The sequence below is a fragment of the Hyperolius riggenbachi genome, chromosome 5 (assembly GCF_040937935.1).
Source record: "Hyperolius riggenbachi isolate aHypRig1 chromosome 5, aHypRig1.pri, whole genome shotgun sequence".
Classification (NCBI taxonomy): Eukaryota; Metazoa; Chordata; class Amphibia; order Anura; family Hyperoliidae; genus Hyperolius; species Hyperolius riggenbachi.
The window spans coordinates 34879874-34900812 of record NC_090650.1 but is presented as its reverse complement, the minus strand read 5'-3'; the positions used below and the strand labels follow the sequence as shown (position 1 = coordinate 34900812).

The 20939-nt window shown below is 46.2% G+C and overlaps 1 protein-coding gene across 11 annotated transcripts in view; it reads right to left on the bottom strand.

Annotated features, from left to right (window-relative positions):
• The window catches only part of AKAP9 (A-kinase anchoring protein 9), a 411545-nt gene that overhangs the window by 204519 nt on the left and 186087 nt on the right, over nt 1-20939 (bottom strand). For all 11 annotated transcript variants that reach the window (XM_068235446.1, XM_068235447.1, XM_068235448.1 and 8 more), the window contains 3 exons: nt 15799-15942; nt 15260-15375; nt 4006-4214 (listed from right to left, as the gene is read on the bottom strand). In XM_068235446.1, the coding sequence (XP_068091547.1) occupies nt 4006-4214; nt 15260-15375; nt 15799-15942 (469 nt within the window). The remainder of the gene's footprint in view (nt 1-4005; nt 4215-15259; nt 15376-15798; nt 15943-20939) is intronic.

Genomic DNA, 20939 nt, shown 5'->3' with positions numbered 1-20939 from the left:
ATGAAAAAAAATCTAATGAAATCCTTGCTTTTATTTATAAATGGGAATATTTGCTACTTGTTTGGGATTCTGTTCACAACAGAGCTCTGCTGACACCCCGCATCTGCGCGTACGCGACACGTCTCTCCGACATACGGCGTGCCAAGAGCCATCTGTGCCCGTCTACAAGTGCCATTATGGGAATTAGTCCAAGCTTTCAGTTTTAACACCGTTAAAGGGGAACTGTAGTGAAAATAACATGATAAATAAAATTGCTTATTGTTTACAATATTCAGTTTGGGCTCGTTCACACCGTTTTTGCTCTTTTTTCAAGCGCCGGTGATTTTGAAAATCGCCCTAAAAAGCTTGTGCAATGATTCCCGTTGAGAGTGTTCACATCTGAGCGGTTCGTTTCCAGTCCGCTCAGCAAAGCGCTGCCTGTACCATTTTCTGAGCGTTTTTGCTTAATGGAAGGTGTAGGGAAATCGCAAAGCGCTTGAAAAAGCGTTTTATGGAGCGATTTCTTTTGCGCTTTTAAGAATAAATACATTGTATTTATTATTTTCCGGGTCAAAGAGTTTACATCGCTCTGCAAAAGTGCTTTGAAAAGCTCTTTATACAAAACCACAGCGGGCAGCTAACCGCCGGGAGGAGGAAAAAAACCATGCAAAAAAACGAAAATCATTGCCGTCAGGGATTTTAATTTTAGATGTGAACAAGGCCTTATGGATTTAGTCAGTGTGATTTGTAAAATCTTTCCTCTCCCTGATTTACATTCTGAAATGTATCACTGGTAGTGACATCTTTAGTTCTGCCAGGTGATTTGTATGGAATGTTTGTTACTGAGAGTTCTATGCACAGAGGTAGATATTGCTTGCTTGCCAGTTGGAAAAAGCAGTTATTTCCCACAATGCAATGAGGTTCACAGACAGCAAACTGTCAGGACCTTGGTCATGACATCACACTGTGGGGGGAGGGGAATAATTAATATTAAATTGGGCATCCTTGATAATGTATTACATCCCAGCACGTCGTTGTGGTGCCTCTAAGCTGCGGACACACCTGGGATGAATGTCACTAAAACGATCTGTCGTGATTGTTTAGGGTGACAGTTTCTCCCCAATCAGCGTAGGGATGAGCAGCCCATTTGTTCAATGGGAAGGGAGGAGCAGCAGAACCACTACAGCTCTCAGAGGGAACTACAATACGGATTGGCCTGAATAGAATTTGACGAGGGAAGGGGAGGCTGCAAGAATTGGGAATTACCTGTATTTTCAATGGATCTTCACGAATGGACATTTTGGGCTATGGAAATGTACTGTGAGTACACCGCTCTCTGCCAGCTCCCTCTGGCTATATAAAACACTCCTGACACTGATTTACCATTAAACAAGCCTGTGCTTGCCAGAGAAAGGCAGCGTGTTGGGCCTTGCTGGCAGCTACACAGCACACACACACATGAAGGGTATATAAACACTTGTATTACATCTTGGCTGCATTGCCCACACTGGCACAATCAACAACACTTATCACAATGCTTCCAGTGTATGACTTTGTATGCTGGGATTATACAAGTCAGTAAGATCAGGTTACTTATAACAGTTTCATCAGAGAAAGAGTCTCCTTTTGCTAAAGGGGGGAGCTTAAAGTGTACCAGAGACGGAGTCAAAGAAAAAAGTGTACAGATACCTGGGGCTAGGGGCTTCCTCCAACCCCCTCCGGCCTGATCGCTCCCTCGTCATCTTCAGTCGCTGCATGGATCCTCCACAAATTGCTCCGGAAAGTCCTCCGGTCTGGGGTATACTGCAGTGCAGGGAGCATGACGGGAGAGCGCACACGTCCAGACAGCGCATGTGCCAACTGGCCCCAACTGGAGGTTTTTCGGGGGGCCAGTTGTGTACGAACCAGGTAGCGCAGAAAAATGGAGAGGGAGTGATCAGGCCGGAGGGGGCTGGAGGAAGCTCCAGGTATGTATACATTTTTTTCTTTGGTCCCATTTCAGGTACGGTTTAAAGAGTAACTCCATTGAAAATAATGTAATTAAAAAAAGTGCTTCATTTTTACAATAATTATGTATAAATGATTTAGTGAGTGTTTGCCCATTGTAGAAACTTTTCTCTCCCTGATTTACATTCTGACGATTATCACATGGTGACATTTTTACTACTGGCAGGTGATGTCACTGGAAGGAGATGCTGCCTGCCTTTTTTGGCAGTTGGAAGCAGCTGTAAACAGCTATTTCCCACAATTCAATGAGGTTCACAGACAGGAAACTGCCAGGACCATGGTGCTCAGTTTCCTGTGGGAGGGGTTTCACCACAATATCAGCCATAAAGCGCCCCCTGGTGGTCTGTTTGTGAAAGGGAATAGATTTCTTAAGGGAAAGGGGGTATCCGCTACTGGTTGGGATGAAGTTTAATTCTAGGTTACGGTTTCTCTTTAAGGCCTAGTTCACACTGGGAATGACAAAATGCTAGTAAAATTACAGGGGTTTTGCAAAGCTATTTTCCAGTGGTTTTTCACTGTACAGGACAGTGATTTTGGAGAGACTGCGTATTGCAATTCTAGAACAGTGAAACGTAATTGCTCCAAAATCGCTACAAAATGCTGCATGCAGAACTTTTGTGATTTCAGCAAATTGCAAATCGCTGGTGATCGCTAAGTGTGAACACTGCCATACACATTACATTGCAGCAATGCTTTTCAAAACGTTAGTGATCACCGGCGATTCCAAAAGCTGCTGAAATCACTAGTAAAATGATCCAGTGTGAATGAGGTCAGTGCTGCTAGTTAAAGAGGAACTGTAGGGAGAATGACAATGAATAAAATTGCTTTTTTTTTTTTTTTTACAATATTCATTTATAGATTATTTAGTCAGTGTTTGCTCATTGTAAAATCTTTCCTCTCCCTGATTTACATTCTGAAATAGATCTCTGGTGGTGACATCTTTAGTCCTGCCAGGTGATCTGTACAGAATGTTCGTTACTGAGAGTTCTATGCACACAGGGAGATAATGCTTGCATGGCAGTTGGATAAAGCTATTATTTCCCACAATGCAACAAGGTTCACAGACAGGAAACTGTCAGGACCATGGTCATGACATCACACAAAGACCCCCCACCCCGGCTGACATATTTACTTCTTTTGCCTTACACACGCTGGATTCTTGACAGAGGCGGTCGTTCTCAGCCACCTCGGCAGTATTTCATCTAGTGTGTACACAGCTTAAAAGCTAGCCGAGGTGTGCAGTGGTGGGCAAATTGAGCATGTGAGTGATGCGGCGCCGGTGTAGTCAGGGCCGGATTTACCATAAAGGCACTGTAGGCACGTGCCTATAGGCGCCTGATGATGGAAAGACGGCTTCCCTCCCTCCCTGAGCGCCTCCCTCCCTCCTTCCCCATGCAAAGTCCTGATGAGAGTGTAATTGAGAGGTTACTCACCCTGCTCTGTATTCCAGATCTCCCTTCAGTTGGGGGAACCTCTAGCTACTTAATACTAAGGGGTACCTGTAGCTACCTATGATGGGCAGGGGAAGTAAGGGAGAAGTGACAGCTGGGACAGCCAGCACACTTGCGGTGAAGATCGGTGGGTATCTGTAGGTTCATGGAGGGCGGAGTCTAGGGTGCCAGGAGATCTGTGCCTATAGGCTCCCGTGAGGTAAATCCGGGCCTGGGTGTAGTACATACCCAGCATCCTGGGCAGGCCAGCAGGGAAGGAAACAGAAGGAGGTGAGAGTAGTGCCAGTGCAGAGCCGGCAATGCACAGCCTGATGTGTCTGTGTCTCTCCTCTCAGGTCCAGCTTTGCACTCACACACAGGAAGGGGGGGTCCTCACAATGTATTGCTTCAGGGGGCAAAAGTCTAGAATCTGTACAGTGTGTGGAGAGATCCGGTCAGATAGAACCTTCTATTATCAGATAACAATCGGAAAGGAATCTGTTGGCCACATTGACTGTATGGCCAGCTTTAGAATGGTTGTCTCTGAGAAAAAACAATCACAACTTTATAAAAAATGAACAAGCCTTACTGGTGACAGTGGCCGCTGCAGCAGATGGGGCCTGCAGGTCTTCTGGCTCCCGGTTCCAGAGGAGCACCTTACATGTGGAGGGTCTCCGGCTTGACTTGTCCAGTAGCCCCACGACATGCCTCCCGATGGTCTCCTCCACCGCCCCCGTCGTCTTGGCTATTTCCAGCAGGATCTTCACCAGGCGATTGTTCACTCTCTTCAGGCTTTTCCTACAGATTATAAATCAAAAGCACATTTACATAATGCCATTTCTTGCTCCAATAATACTTTTTGAAGTCAGTCAGGGAAGCTTAGCCATTGGAATAGGCTTTGGGTTTTTGGACTAAGGAGAATAAAGGGACACCTCTGATGAACTGTACTGTCAACAGGCAAAGTTTTCACAACAGATTTTCAATGAATACCTTAGCCCAGTGGTTCTCAACCTGGTGTCCGCGGACCCCTGGGTGTACATCAGTACCTGTCACGGGGTTCCCCAGAGGCCGCGGACAAAATGGCAGAGAACCGCTGCATCGCAGTTTACAATTGAATAATACCAGTCAGCTGTTAAATCTCTGGCGTAGCGCCCCTATGCCCCATTCACAGGTGCTCGTGCAGGAAATATGTAGTAGCCCAGCTCTCTGATTGGCCCAAAAGCTGTCTGTCACAGCAGCGCGTGCACCCGGCCTGCACCACCATCGTGGCCAATCAGAGCCGCTGTTGTGACAGGCAACATTTGGGCCAATCAGAGAGCTGGGCTACTACACATCTCCCGCTTGAGTGCTTGTGTATGGGGCATAGCGTGCGCTACAGGGGGGGGGGGGGGGGGGGGGGGGGCTTGGCCATTTAACTGCAGCAAGTGTGCATGAGTTTTTCTGGGGGAGGGGCGAAGGAATAGAGGAGCAGAGCTATTGGTGTTCGTTCACTACATTTACAATGGAGAAATGTTAGAAGACATTTTGATCTGTGATGATCTGAAAACTACAACTACGGGAGCTGATATCTTTGAAAAAGTTGACAATTTTTTCTCTATTTACGGCCTGGACTGGAAAAAGAGCATTGACATTTGTGCTGATGGTGCCAAGGCAATGCAGGGTCCTATTTCTGGAGTAGTGTGTGTTTGTCCACTGTGTGTGCATAAAAGAGTGGGGGGGGGGGATGTTGGGGGAGAAGGTATTGCACAGGCCAGGGGCTCCTTGGGAGAAGCGCCCTTAGGGGGAAGGGGGGTAGGCCATAAGAGTTACAATCACTTTATGGGGATAGGGGGGTGACCTGAGGGTGTGGCCTATGCTGAGGGACGGGATTCAGGGCGCCAGAAATTCTGTGCCTATAGGCTCCTAAACTGTAAATCCGGTCTTGCTCCTGGCTATTTAAAGTAGAGGTGGGGTCCAAAGTCTGCATTGGGGGCCCGAGGTTTGTAACTACGTCACTGACACTTAATCTGGCACTACAGGGTAAAATTACCACACTTTTCACTGCCCATGTATAAACATCTGCCTTCAAAGAAAAAATGGTTGCTTGGAAAAGGAGAGCCGAAGAAGGTAAATTTGAGACCTTTGAGACTATGAACACATTCTTAATGGAAAAGGACATACCCATCTACTCGGACATACAGGCAGCAATCATTGATCACATTACACTGCTGACTGTTTCTTTCCAGAAATATCTTCCTCCAATGATGGACATTGAAAACTACAGGTGGATAGCTAACCCTTTTTTCAAAAGGTCAAAATACATCTAAGCAAAAGCAGAAGAGGAAGTTATTGATCTATCTTGTAGCACTGCACTCCAGGATACATTTCACACGGTCCCCCTGTCAGCATTCTGGGCTAGTTTATCAGAAAGTTTTCCAGATGTAGGAGATGCAGCTATTCGTAAACTTCTACCTGTTGTGACGACATATATGTGGGAATGTGGGTTTGCAAAATACTGCGACACAAAAGTCAAAAAGAGGAACAGACTTGATGCCTCTGCAGATATACGCTGTCAGCGGTCACCTCTGATACCAGATTTTACCAAAATTGCTACAAATATGCAACAACAGATTTCGCAATAACTTTTTTTAAAATTAAGTATGGACACAGTCCCTGCCTATCTCATTTGTTAACCAGGGACTACCTGTATTTCACTAGTATTTGGCTCCACCCACATCATGTGATAGCCACACCCACTTTTTTGCCGTGGCGTGCTTCGCGTGACGCCATATTCGGTAGTGGGTACGTTTGTTTAGGGATGACCCACAAAGGGGTACATGTGCTGAAAAGGTTGAGAACCACTGCCTTAGCCTGTAGCGTGGATTCTCCACTGCTTTATATTCTCACACTGATCAATGAGTAAAGAACCACTCTGGCCAGTGTACAATATACAGATGCAGGGGCGTAACTAGAGGGGAGCAGTCCCTGCAAATGTAGGGAGGCCCAGAGCTGTGATTGGGGGGGCTCAACTACTAACCTTACCTTCCTCTGGAATCTACGTCCTGCTGGTGGCTGTGCGGCTCTGACAGGACGTGGATTCCAACTATTCACCGCCGCGCACTCACGCTGTCCTTGACGTTCACGCCCCTGTTCCATCACTGCATCTACTCACATTGCTGTCCCAGTGACAGCAGAGCTTCAACATCTTGATCCAGGAAAACCTCACCACACAGCACAATAGGGAAAGGACGGCTCTGGTCCTTAAAGAGAATCTGTACTCTAAAATTCTTACAATAAAAAGCATACCATTCTATTAATTATGTTCTCCTGGGCCCCTCTGTGCTGTTCCTGCCACGCCCTGCTGCAATCCTGGCTTGTAATTGCCAGTTTTACGCAGTGTTTACAAACAAAAAACATGGCTGCTAACCAGCATGTGATAGGCTGAGAGAAGCTCATACAGAGCCTGGAGGGGGCGTAGAGAGGATGTGTATAACTTCTTCCTATCACAAGCAGAGCAGCACATTCCAGCCTGAGCCGACAAATCTGACAAAGGAAAGAAGATTAGATTACATAACAGAGATAATACAGCCACTGTGCAAATAGGAAAGGCTGCAGTAAGACAGACCACATTAGAACAGGTATAGGAACTTATAGGATAGAAGAAATAAGGCTGAAGATTTTGTTACAGAGTCTCTTTAAGGGGCCAGACCACTCCGGTCCTGAAAGCGTTAAAGAGAACCCAAGGCTTCAGTGTGTCAAAAAGTAAATAATTACTTAAAGTGTACCATAGTCGAGTTAAATACATACCTGGGGCTTCCTCCAGCCCCATGCGCACGGATCGTTCCCACGCCGCCGGCCTCAGTCTTCTCCCTCTTTGGTACCGGGTCCCGTAACTTCCTCTAGTCGCAGTCAGTCTGCACAAGAGAAGTGCACCATCTACATATCTCTCCAGTAGCTGCCAGAGATACGTAGAGGGTGCACCTCTTTTGCGTAGACTGGCCACGACTGGCCAAAGTTACAGGACCCAGTACCGGCAATACAGAAGGCTGAGGACGGCGGTGTGGGAGTGATCCATGTGCATGGGGCTGGAAGAAGCCCCAGGTATGTATAAAACTTTTAATTTAACTCAGCACTGGTTTCTGAATCCTCCAGAAGCTTCCCACATTGTCCTCCGGTCCCCCACTGCTGCCCGGGACCCTCCTTAACACGGGGGCCACACCCCTATTCTGGCATGAATGTGGCCGTGCTGCAGTGTTAGGCTGTGCTTGGCAGCACGGCTGTGTCTGTGCAGTAGCACAGAGCCGCTTGTGCCTGAAGAGGAGAGTGGCCCCGATGTGATTACCGAAAAAAGCTCTTGTTGGTAATCTTCAGAGGGTCGTTGCTTGGTGGCAGGGGACTGGAGGACGCAATGGAAAGCCTCTTTAGGATCTAGAGGCTTCCCTCTTCTTAAAGCGGATCCGAGATGAAAAACTAACTATAACAAGTAACTTGTCTATATATCTTATCTAAAGTTTAGATAGTTTACACAGCAAATCTAGCTGCAAACGGCTTTAATAGAATATGATTATTTCTTCCTGTGATACGACAGCAGCCATGTTGTTTGTAAACATTACACAGAGGCACGCTTATCTGTATCTTGAGCAAAACAAATCTAATCCTCCCTCCTCCCCTCTGCCTCTGAAATCTCTGGCTAGTAATACCTCTCCATCATCCTGCCCAGACAGAGCTCCCATGAGCGCTTGCTACTGTCTGGAAGTGCCTTGGCTCTCTGAAAACCTGTGGACGTGGCTTGTTTAGTTTATAGGGAATTAGAGTAATAAAACAAAAAAAGTATTTGGCTTGAGGAATGCCCTATAAACAATAGGAAAGGCACACAATTATGCAAGGAGTAAAAGTTCATCTCGGATCCACTTTAAGTATTTACTTTTTGACCTGAACATCGGCTCGGGGACACTTTAAATAAAGGGAACGCGCACACACAGTCTATAGTGCCTGGAATGACTGGTTTGATGCATATAGGTGTGTGTTCCCTTAATTTAAAGGTTAAGAACGGCCAGTTGCTCCTGGTCTCATTTTCAAGTTGTATGCATGAATGATCAGCTTGCATACTGGTATGAATGGACCTGTCCTAAGGAGGGAGCCGTGACGAGGTGGGTTGGCATTATTCTGAAAATGCTGTGACATTTTTGAAGCACTATGATGCCCAATATGAACACATGTTTGCATGACGTTGCTATGTTCTCCTGGTTGGAATGCCTAAGAAGCTCCATTTTCTCCCACATATTGGTGACCACACTGGAGTTGTGACTGTGTACATGCACGCATGTTTTACAATAGATATGATCTCATTGGGAAGTGTAAACTGTAAATAGGTTTGTTGGTCATACTTACAGAAAACAGACTTGCTCATCGATGTTGCCAGTCACAAGGCTTTCCCTCACCCAAGGCACAGCGTGCTGCCAGCACAGACCAGGCCACCAACTACATATGCTGCTGCCCAGCGCAGGCACAGCCTAACACTGCACAGCGTGCTGCCAGCCACAGACCAGGCCACCAACTACATACAGTATGCTGCTGCCCAGCACAGGCACAGCATGCTGCCAGCCACAGACCAGGCCACCAACTACATACATACAGTATGCTGCTGCCCAGCACAGGCACAGCCTAACACTGCACAGCGTGCTGCCAGCCACAGACCAGGCCACCAACTACATACAGTATGCTGCTGCCCAACAAAGGCACAGCATGCTGCCAGCCACAGACCAGGCCACCAACTACATACAGTATGATGCTGCCCAACAAAGGCACAGCATGCTTCCAGCCACAGACCAGGCCACCAACTACATACAGTATGCTGCTGCCCAGCACAGGCACAGCATGCTGCCAGCCACAGACCAGGCCACCAACTACATACATACAGTATGCTGCTGCCAAGCACAGGCACAGCCTAACACTGCACAGCATGCTACCAGCCACAGACCAGGCCACCAACTACATACAGTATGCTGCTGCTCAGCGCAGGCACAGCCTAAAACTGCACAGCATGCTACCAGCCACAGACCAGGCCACCAACTACATACAGTATGCTGCTGCCCAGCGCAGGCATAGCATGCTGCCAGCCACAGACCAGGCCACCAAGTTCAACTACATACAGTATGCTGCTGCCCAGCACAGCCTAACACTGCACAGCATGCTTCCAGCCACAAACAAGGCCACCAACTATATACAGTATGCTGCTGCCCAGCGCAGGCACAGCCTAACACTGCACAGCATGCTGCCAGCCTCAGACCAGGCCACCAAGTTCAACTACATACAGTATGCTGCTGCCCAGCACAGCCTAACACTGCACAGCATGCTGCCAGCCACAGACCAGGCCACCAACTACATACAGTATGCTGCTGCCCAGCACAGCCTAACACTGCACAGCATGCTGCCAGCCACAGACCAGGCCACCAACTACATACAGTATGCTGCTGCCCAGCACAGCCTAACACTGCACAGCATGCTGCCAGCCACAGACCAGGCCACCAACTACATACAGTAATCTGCTGCCCAGCGCAGGCACAGCCTAACACTGCACAGCATGCTGCCAGCCACAGAAAAGGCCAGCAACTAGGTATGCTGTAGCCTAACACTGCACCACAGACCAGGCCATCAACTACATATGTTGCTGCCCAGCACAGACCAAGCCACCAACTACATATGCTGCTGCCCAGCACAGGCACAGCTTAACACTGCACGGCATATGCCAACCACATACCAGGCCACCAACTACATATACAGATTTCCATTCCTCATGCTGCATTGGACCCAGCCTTCCAATTTACACTATGCTTTCAATCACAGACCCTGCCAACCAATCAATTCCCCTCTGACCATGACAGATCCAGCCTCCCACTCTACACCTTTCTTATCCCAGGTCCAGTCCCGCAATTAACATTCTACCACTCACAGGCCCAGCCTCCCAGTCCACAGCCCTACTGACGTCACTTCATGGGCCAGTGTCACGTGGTACAGGCACTTGCAGTGATGCCAGACACTAGATCTGTCTGCAGTATGTGAGCAGGCAATAGATTCCTACCTGATCAGAGATCTGATTGATCTGGTGACAGGTGTATAGCCTAATTTGGTGGAAGCCAATCCAAGATCCCAGTCTGAGATTCGACCTCAGACTCTGGCGAACAAGGTGAGATTGTTAATCATGACCCCATTATACAACTGTGCTGTAGCCTGATCTAGACAAACAGTCACTTGCTGCTAGTCATAGGCAACCACTGAGGGGGATTACAGATGCCCAGAATCCCCCCTCAGACCAGGGCCGGTGCACTGTCTGGGGACAGGCACAAGTTGAGACACCAGAATATCTGCAGACATCCTGCAGCTCACAGCACTGCCCCCTTTCTTTCCCTGCTACAGATGACTTTGGATGGAGCAGCAGCGTGTGTACAGAGCATGGAGCAGCAGCGTGTGTACAGAGCATGGAGCAGCAGCGTGTGTACAGAGCATGGAGTAGCAGCGTGTGTACAGAGCATGGAGCAGCAGCAGCGTATGTACAGAGCATGGAGCAGCAGCGTGTGTACAGAGCCTGGAGCAGCAGCGTGTGTACAGAGCCTGGAGCAGCAGTGTGTGTACAGAGCCTGGAGCAGCAGTGTGTGTACAGAGCCTGGAGCAGCACTGGGGAACATAACAGAGTCAGGAATGAGCATAGCCCTGTGCCCTGTTGTGTGAATGCTTCACTCTCCCCTTCATTAGCAATGTCGGCTGTCCTCATTATTATCTGTATCCAAACTGCTCCTGATCGATCCTGTTGTCAATCGGGAGCAGATCGGACATTTAGGAAATAACTGTCAGATCCTGTCAGTGGGACGGGAAATTGCATTCGGTGTACCCAGCGTGATGTCCTACCATATTATTATACTGTATTGTGCGTGGCTGAGGGAGACTTTTCAGGAATCCCCCCCCCCCCCTTGAAAATCCTGGGTTTTCCCCTGCTGCCAGTTACACTTCTGAATAGAGGAATGTTCCCATTAGCTCACACTGCTTGTACTCTGCGTTTATTGGGAGTATTAGCAACCGAATGCTGTCAGAAATAGCCACATGCAGGGTCTCTTGGGCAGCGACTTGGCATGCTTGGGTATGCTACCTGATTGATTCTCAAATGTGCACTTCACGGTCACTTGCTGTGCATTCTGGTGTGCGAATGCTATGACAAACCACAGTGAACCCCAGGGCGATTAGAAGCAGTGGGTAATATACAGCGAGAAGCTGCTGGCTGGGACAACCATGTGAATGGGCCCTAAAGGGGAACTGCACTGAAAACAACATAATGAATAAAACGGCTTTTTTTTATAATATTCCTTTACCCCATAAATTATTCAGTCAGTGCAAATCTGTACAGTGAGCCAAGAAAAGGCACAACTTAAAGGACCACTGAAATGAGAGAGATATGGAGGCTGCCATAAGTATTTTCTTTTTTTTTAAAAAAAAGAAAGTCTGAACTTAGCCATCAAAAATACTTCTTTTTACTTCGCATTTATCTTAAGCAATATGAGTATAGCTGAAACGCTGCATTCCTGTGGCAGAACAATGTATTTATACTTTCCAGGTTGTGGATTTTGCTGCCTGGTAGATTCAGTGCTTTGTGTAGTAGTTCTGCCTCCGCTAATGTCAATCTCTGCGGATTTCTGCCTCTCCCGGCCCCTCTCAGTGAAAGAAGACAGAGGGGCGGGGAGAGGCAGCAATCCGCGGAGATTGACTCCAGTAGAGGCATAGCTACTGCACAAAGCTCTGCCTCTACCTGGAAGCTATCCCCGAATTTTGCCCCGGGGATTTGGGGGTTATAAAGGCATTGTTCTGCTGTGGGAATGTGGTGTTTAAAAAGAAGTATTTTTTTGGGCTTCAGACTCTCCTTTAAGCAATACCAGTTGCCTGGCAGCCCTGCTGATCCATTTGGCAGCAGTAGAGTCTGAATCTCACCAGAAACAAGCATGCAGCTAATCTCATCAGATCGGACAATATCAGAAACACCCGATCTGCTGAATGCTTGTTCAGGGTTAATGGCTAAAAGTATTAGAGGCAAAGGATCAGCAGGATAGCCAGGCAACTGGTATTGCTTAAAAGGAAATAAATATGGCAGCCTCCATGCACCTCTCACTTCAGTTGTCCTTTAACCTCCAAAGCTGGAAATCTACACACGGAAATGAATGACTCCTGGTGCTGCGACTACGCCAAACTGCTTTGCCTCTGTTTGACAATAAACCTGTCACATAAACATCAACAGGTAGTCCATCTTCAAGTGGTGACCGATTAAATTATATATGCTGCCTAAACGCATGTGGAGATCACATTTCAGGCTTGTGAAAGCTGGAGGGAGAGAGACAATTGTTGTAAATGTACACACAGCCTCCACGTGGGGCGGACATGACAGATGCAGGCTGCAGATAAGGGATGGTGCGGCACAGACCGGTGTGATCTGACTCTCTAATAACTCCACCTGTCATAGATTGTCCTACTGCCTGCTGTCAGCCAATAATAACATTTGTATTTAAAGGGATTCTAAGTGTAAAAAAGAAAAAAAATGTTTAACTTACCTGGGGCTTCTTCCTGTGCCCGTGTCATCTTTCCAGTCAGCCGGAGCAACCTCCTCAAAGCTGGCCTGTCGCAAGGAGCTGCATGCATCCTGATCGTGTTCCTGTTGCCGGGAGCGTTCTGCACATGCGCAGTAGTGAGTTTCTCATACTACGCAAGCGCAGAACACTGCCATACATGGGGACGAGATGAGATGGCGTGTGGCCTGCCAGCTTTGAGGAGGTCACCGCTGCTGCCTGGAGGCTCTCGGAGGGACAGGATGACTGCAGGGGGCTACAAGAAGCCCCAAGTAAGTTAAACTGTTATTGTTTTTTGTTGTTTTTGTTTTTTTTTTTACACTTAAGACTTCCTTTAAGGCAGGATTAAACTCTGTATATAATGAATTTCAAAAAAACAAAAACATTATTTGTCACCCTCACAATAAAACTACTGTACCTGTAAGGACTATTTCACACCGGCGGCGATTGATAACCATTTGTGCTGTGTTTAATGGGCAAGTACAACAATGAGGCTTCTGCGCTGAACAAAATATTTCTCACATAAAAGTTTTCATGCTCCTCTGCTACTTAGATGGCAAGTTCACTTGGCAAGATGCTTCCCCTTGTCAAATCTCCTTCCCCTTGTCAAATCTATTTTCAATCGTGTAAAGGGATGGGTTTTAGATTGGTGCTGTACAAATAAATGATAATAATGATAAAACAAACAAGTTTTTCTTATAGAGCTATGTATATGGAACTGTGGTAAACTCTACACAGCAACCAATCAGATTTCTCCTTTCATTTTCAGTTTGAGTCATGTGGTATGAGCCATAAACACTGTGCATGGAGTAGTGCTGCTCTCACACTGATATGCAGTATATGAAGGAATTTACTATACTTTACACAATGTATTGTTACCGGGATGACACCTCCTCCTGAGTACAGTTGTCCTTTAATTTGCTAGAGGCTTTTTAATGGAGTAAAGTTAGCCATACATCTAGCGAGTCTGATTCAATCGACAAAGCGATCAACTTTATTAAGGAATTGACTTCAGTATGGTTGACCAAAAGTCGATCGACTAGTGGCCCACACACTATACATGATATCCTATGCAAGTCACCTTCACATTTGACCTGACCAATGTTGTGTCTCCATGCTCTGGATGCAAGAGTCGATGCGAAGTCGATCAAATGACGTGAACAGTAGCTGATTCCTGTGAGATTGACAGATATCTTGCATCCTGCTTAATCGACTAAGCTGGTCGACATGAAATCAGCCACTTTTCATCGATTGGGGATTCTGGAACACACTCGATTCCCTCTCAATTCTATACAATGATCGAATCGCACAGCCAAATCGCTAGATGTATGGCCACCTTAACATTACTACTTCGGAAAAAAAAAAGCTATATTTTACCAAAGTGACTCTTTTCTCCCCACTCCAAACATCAATTGGAGGTAAAATGGTTATTCTTTTTTTTTTGGGGGGGGGGGGGGGATAATTTGGTAAGAGGGACAACTCACTATTTCCATCACTTCCTCTGCAGACAGGAAGTGGTTGAATCTCTGAACGACTGACAGACTAACCATTTTTTTTTGTTAATTTATTAGTGGAATCCCTGACTAGATTTTAATGCTGTCCATTTCCTATTCCTAAGACATCCAATGGGAACCCAGCCACAGGCAGCAATAAAGCACCCAGCAAAAAAATGAGTAAATAAAGCACCTCGCAAAAGAATAAAAAAATAAAAATAAAAGAAATCACCTCACAAAAAAATAAAGCACACCACAAATGAATTAAAATAAAAATCAGTGGAATACATTTTAAAACTAAAGAAAAACCTGCATATGGAATGTGACTTTAGAAGGAGTGTTCTCTTGCAATGTGCCCATTAATGGTACAATTGATCTTTCGATGCAATTTTTATGATCGAATTGTACTGAAAACTGCATAGTGTGTGGCGCAAATAGATTTGAAACGATTCTTTGGTCGATTAGAAGAGGAAAAATAATCAATTCGAAAATTGGATTTTATGATAGAATCGGAATATAAAAGCTTCTTAAATCCTTCCGTTAATGGGAACAATTGATAATCGCCTTATGATTCGTTTTGATCGTTCAAATTGTGTCCTAAAGATCAAATCTGCAGGAAAAATTGTACTGTTAACGGCACCTGCAGACATGACAGCGCTGCTCTCCAAAAATCAGTTCTTTTACAGAAGTAACAGAATTCCTCTGCAGATAAGAAAAGGAGCACCATACAGGCATAGACATAGTACCATCACCTTATGTCACCTACCTGTCACCGCTGGGGTGGCCTACGGTGGCCTCGCTCTCCTCCAATCCCCTCTCTCCATCTCCCTGGCCGCTCTCCCCGCCTGGTTCCCTCGTGTCCGGCTGAGCCGCGGCTTCATCCTGCGTGAGTTTTTGCAAAGGTAAATAAGACAAGAGGGACAGGAATCCCGTCATTCCGGCGCAGCATGAGAAAAGATGACATGCAATCACCCCGGTGTCTCAGGCTGAAGAGAGACAGCTTAATGCAGCACCCTCCCTCTCCTCCCCGCTCAGGAGCAGCACAGAGAAGCTCCAGGCACGGCGGCTTCCATGTAAACACCAAACAATATGTCATTAGCAGGCTGTGACATTGTTATAGTGGCTGAGACAGGCGACTCCTGACAACGCTACGGTAACCAAAGACGGCAGGCCAAGCTGTCCTATCAACAGGGGGAGCTCCGCCCCCTCCCACTATCAGCTGCTATAACTTGATACAGGCAGGAAAAGTCAATAGTGTCAGGCTAGTGTGCGGAGCAGCATCATGCAGGACGGACATGACCATACCTGTGTCTGGGAGCTGCTGTCCTGCAGGCTACAGGTCGGTGGCCGGCTTGTGACTCCGCCACACGTCTGTTTCATGGACTCCAGCTCTTCCAGCAGGATCTTCTCCCTCTCCGTGGCCTGGTTTTCGCTGATCACCGACGAGCTCTGAACAAATTACACTCATTTCACTTCCCTGATAAATAATTAATATCCTGGAAAGTTAACACTGAAATATCCTCAGTCTACTCTCCCTTGTTTTTCAGAGCATGAATGCAGGAGATACAGGGCTGGAGGGGACTGTCTGATCTACAAGCGATGACAGAGGCAGAGGACAGAGGTCAGCATGTCTATTCTACAAGCATCGCCCTGAGGTTTCAAAAGGATTTTTTTTTTCTTAAAGTAGACCTGAACTCTTGCACAGGAAAAAAGGGAAAACAGAGAAATAAGCCCTGTGTGTATTTAGAGAGATTAGCCTCACTTATTCCCACTCATCTGTGAATAATCACCCCATTGTAATTTGATCTCTCAGCTGTGTCGGCTCAGGAATCTCCTCTTCTACGGCAGAGCAGCTAATTTGTAAACACAGGATGTTAAAGTGGACCTGAACTCTTGCACAGGACAGAAGGAAAACAGAAATGAACCCTGTATGTATTTAAAGAATTTAGCCTGTCTAATTCCCCCTCATTTGTGTCTAATCACAAGTTGTAATCTGATCTCTCCCCTGTGTCAGCTGACTGCCACAGCAGATAAGCCCATTTCAAAGCACAGGCTGTCAACAATAGGTTTGCTTCCATGAATCAAGAAGTAGACACACTGCCAATTTATTGCAGGATTTGTATCCGCTGTAATAAAGAAATGATTTTTGTTTAAAGGTTATTATGCGGTTGCGTATCTTTTAAGAGCAGAGAGGAGTTCTGAGTTCAAGTCCACTAATCTGTCTGCTTCCATAAAAGCAGGAAGTAGGCACACTGCAGATTTATTGCAGGTTTTGTATGAGCTGTAATAAAAAATTGATTTAAAGGTCATTATGCTGGTGCTTATCTTTTAGAGCCCAGCACCAGTGCATTGTGGTGCAGCGCATTTTGTACACACCCTTGTAAGTATTTGTTTGTGTGCTAAACACATACTCATAATGCTGTCAAGCTGGCCATATACTTAAAGGGGAACTGAAGTAAGAGGTATACGGGGCTGCCATATTTATTTCCTTTTAATCAATGCCAGTTGCCTGGCAGCCCTGCTGGTCTATTTCTCTGCAGTAGTATCTGAATAACACCAGAAACAAGCATGCAGCTAGTCTTGTCAGATCTGACTAAAGTCTGAAACACCTGATCTGCTGCATGCTTGTTCAGGGGCTATGGCTAATAGTATTAGAGGCAGAGGATCAGCAGGGCTGCCAGGCAACTGGTATTGCTTAAAACGAAATAAACATGGCAGCCTCCATATACCTCTCTCTTCAGTTCCCCTTTAAGGTGTCCAAACACCTCTCAACCTGGTGGCTGATCGACCATCAGATTCGATAATTATTATCGAATTGGATGAAAATCAGTCCTGCCAAGAGCATGCCCTATCAAAGATACAACCGATTTCAGGCAGGAATTGGTTGCATGTATCGATCGGACATGCTGCAAGATGTCAGGCCACCGTGGTCGTTTGGGTGCGCGGAGGTAGCGGCGAGCAATATCGGGACGAGCGACAACACCCCCGGCGCTGCCCCCTAGCGTGTGACATCACACACTTAGCACTAACAGAGCAGTGGGATACCGGAGACAGGTGGGCACCGGACGGAGGGTGGCAATGGACAGGTAAGGCATAAATGCACACATGGGGGGGCACATTTCTGCACTAGGGGGGCAGTCACGGATGCAGCGCACTCAGCCAATTCCTGAGAGATTTCATGCTGAAAATGATCGGTAATCGGCCTGCGGAGTATGGGCAGCTGACAGATCTCTCTAATCAGATTAGATTAGAGAGAGGTTTGTCTCTTGGTCGAATCTGCCCATCGTCGTTAGATCTATGGCCACCTTTATAGATTTCCACCCAATGTTCCAAAACAACAGAATCATTTCTGGAAAAAAAAATCGATTCAGAAGGAATGGATTCCTACCATACACTGCACATCAATTTCCAACAGATTCCAGGAGGGAATCTACTGATCGAACTGCAGAGTTGCACAGTTCCATGCAGTGCGAAGCTATGGGCCATCAATCTGCCAATGCTCTTACCCCACTCCAAATTGTTTTACATTTTCCATCCTGTCCGATATGTTTAGACAAAAACAATCGATCTGAGATTTTGGGGGATTCATTCCCAGCATATGAATCAAATCTGCAAGGAATTGAATGGGAATGGGCACCTTTACTCCAAATTATTCCGAAAAAAAAATCTATGTAACATTTATCAACGCTATACAAGACACTGGGGGATTTACAGTGGGATGCAAAAGTATTCGGCCCCCTTAAAGTTCTCCACATTTTGTCACATTACTGCCACAAACATGAATCAATTTTATTGGAATTCCACATGAAAGACCAATACAAAGTGGTGTACGTGTGAGAAGTGGAACGAAAATCGTACATTATTCCAAACATTTTTTACAGATCAATAACTGCAAAGTGTAATAATTCAGCCCCCTTTGGTCTGAGTGCAGTCAGATGCCCATAGACATTGCCTGATGAGTGCTAATGACTAAATAGAGTGCACCTGTGATTAATCTAATGTCAGTACAAACACAGCTGCTCTGTGATGGCCTCAGAGGTTGTATAAGAGAATATTGGGAGCAACAACACCATGAAGTCCAAGGAACACACAAGACCGTCAGGGATAAAGTTATTGAGAAATTTAAAGCAGGTTTAAGCTACAAAAAGATTTCCAAAGCCTTGAACATCCCACGGAGAACTTTTCAAGCAATCATTCAAAAATGAAAGGAGTATGGCACAACTGTACACCTATTAAGACAAGGCCATCCACCTAAACTCAGAGGCCGAACAAGGAGAGCGCTGATCAGAAATGCAGTCAAGAGGCCCATGGTGACTCTGGACGAGCTGTAGAGATCCACAGCTCAGGTGGGGGAATCTGTCCATAGGACAACTATTAGTCATGCACTGTACAAAGTTGGCCTTTATGGAAGAGTGGCAAGAAGAAAGCCATTGAAGAAAAGCATAAGAAGTCCCGTTTGCAGTTTGCCACAAGCTGTGTGGGGGACACAGCAAACATGTGGAAGAAGGTGCTCTGGTCGGATGAGACCAAAATTTAACTTTTTGGCCAAAATGCAAAACGCTATGTGTGGCAAAAAACGAACACTTCACATCACTCTGAACACACCATCCCAATTGTCAAATATGGTGGTGGCAGCATCATGCTCTGGGGTTGCTTCTCTTCAGCAGGGACAGGGAAGCTGGTCAAAGTTGATGGGAAGATGGATGGAGTCAAATACAGGGCAATCTTGGAAGAGACCTCTTGGAGTCTGCAAAAGACTTGAGACTGGGGCGGAGGTCCATGTTCCAGCAGGACAACAACCCTAAACATAAAGCCAGGGCAACAATGGAATGGTTTAAAACAAAACATATCCATTTGGTAAAATGGCCCAGTCAAAGTCCAGATCTAAATCCAATCGAGAATCTGTGGCAAGATCAGAAAACTGCTGTTCACAAACGCTGTCCATCTAATCTGACTGAGCTGGAGCTGTTTTGCAAGGAAGAATGGGCAAGGATTTCAGTCTCTAGATGTGCAAAGCTGGTAGAGACATACCCTAAAAGACTGGCAGCTGTAATTGCAGCAAAAGGTGGTTCTACAAAGTATTGACTCAGGGGGCTGACTAATTACGCACACCCCACTTTGCAGTTATTGATTTGTTAAAAATGTTTGGAATCATGTATGAGTTTTGTTCCACTTCTCACGTGTACACCACTTTGTATTGGTCTTTCACGTGGAATTCCAATACAATTGATTCATGTTTGTGGCAGTAATGTGACAAAATGTGGAAAACTGCAAGGGGGCCGAATACTTATGCAAGCCACTGTATCATGCCATTAAAAGTCATCTACAATCTGGTATAATTTATCTTTCTTTTTTTTTTTGGGGGGGGGAGGAGGGGGTTGCTTGAAATCATGTTGCAGGCACAATGTTTGATGCAAAATACACCAAAAAAATGATCAAAGAAATCAATAATTACATCAAATCGGATGAAAATCAGTATAGCAACAAACATGCACAATCGATTATTCTGCTAATTTAGGGCCAAAATCAGTCAAATGCAGCGATCAAGCAAGCTACAAATGCTCGATCTGACGTGGTTGATGGAATGCATGGCTGTAATGGCGTGCCATGTTGCAACGATGGACCCCCAGCTGCCGCCCTCACAAATGTAAATGTCCCCACCCGGCGCCCGTGCATTGTAAATTTCACCTGTCCACCTGCCGTGACACCTCTGGGTGCGGCCAGGGAAGCGGGCAGAATAGTCAGTGCAGTGAGGCCGATTCCCAAGAGATTTTATGCTGAAATCAATCAGGAATCGGCATGCGGTGTATAGGCAGGCAACAGATCTCTCTAATCTGATTTGATCAGAGAAAGATCTGTCTCTTGGTCGATCAGCCCATCATCGTTAGATGTATGGGCACCCTAAAGTGAACCAAAGATGAAGCACCCTCATGTATTTTTCCATATATATCAGTGGGGACATTAGAGAAAACACCTACCCTGCTCTCTGTTTCATTTTTAAGTGTTCAGCTTGCTTCTTATCAGCCCTGATAAAATCCCCGACTGAACATTCAGTCTGGCTTTGCTCAGGAATTATTATAGCCCAGTCTGTCTTCTCTGATGTCCCCTTGTGGCTCTGCTATAATGACTCAGCTGTAATGATTCCTGAGCAAAGCCAGACTGAATGCTCAGTGGGGGATTTTATCAGGGCTGGTAACAAGCAGGCTGAGCAGTGAAGGATAAAACAGAGAGCAGGGTAGGCGTTTTCTCTAATGTCCCCACTGATATATTTGGTAAAATACATGAGGGTGCTTCTTTACAGGTGGCCGTACACTTATAGATTTTCATTAGATTCGACCATCAGATAAGATTTCTGTCAGATGCCTGCCAAGTCCAATCTGACAGGAATCTATCTGATGTGTGCCACACACTAGGAACTGATTTCCAATAGATTTCAGAATAGATGT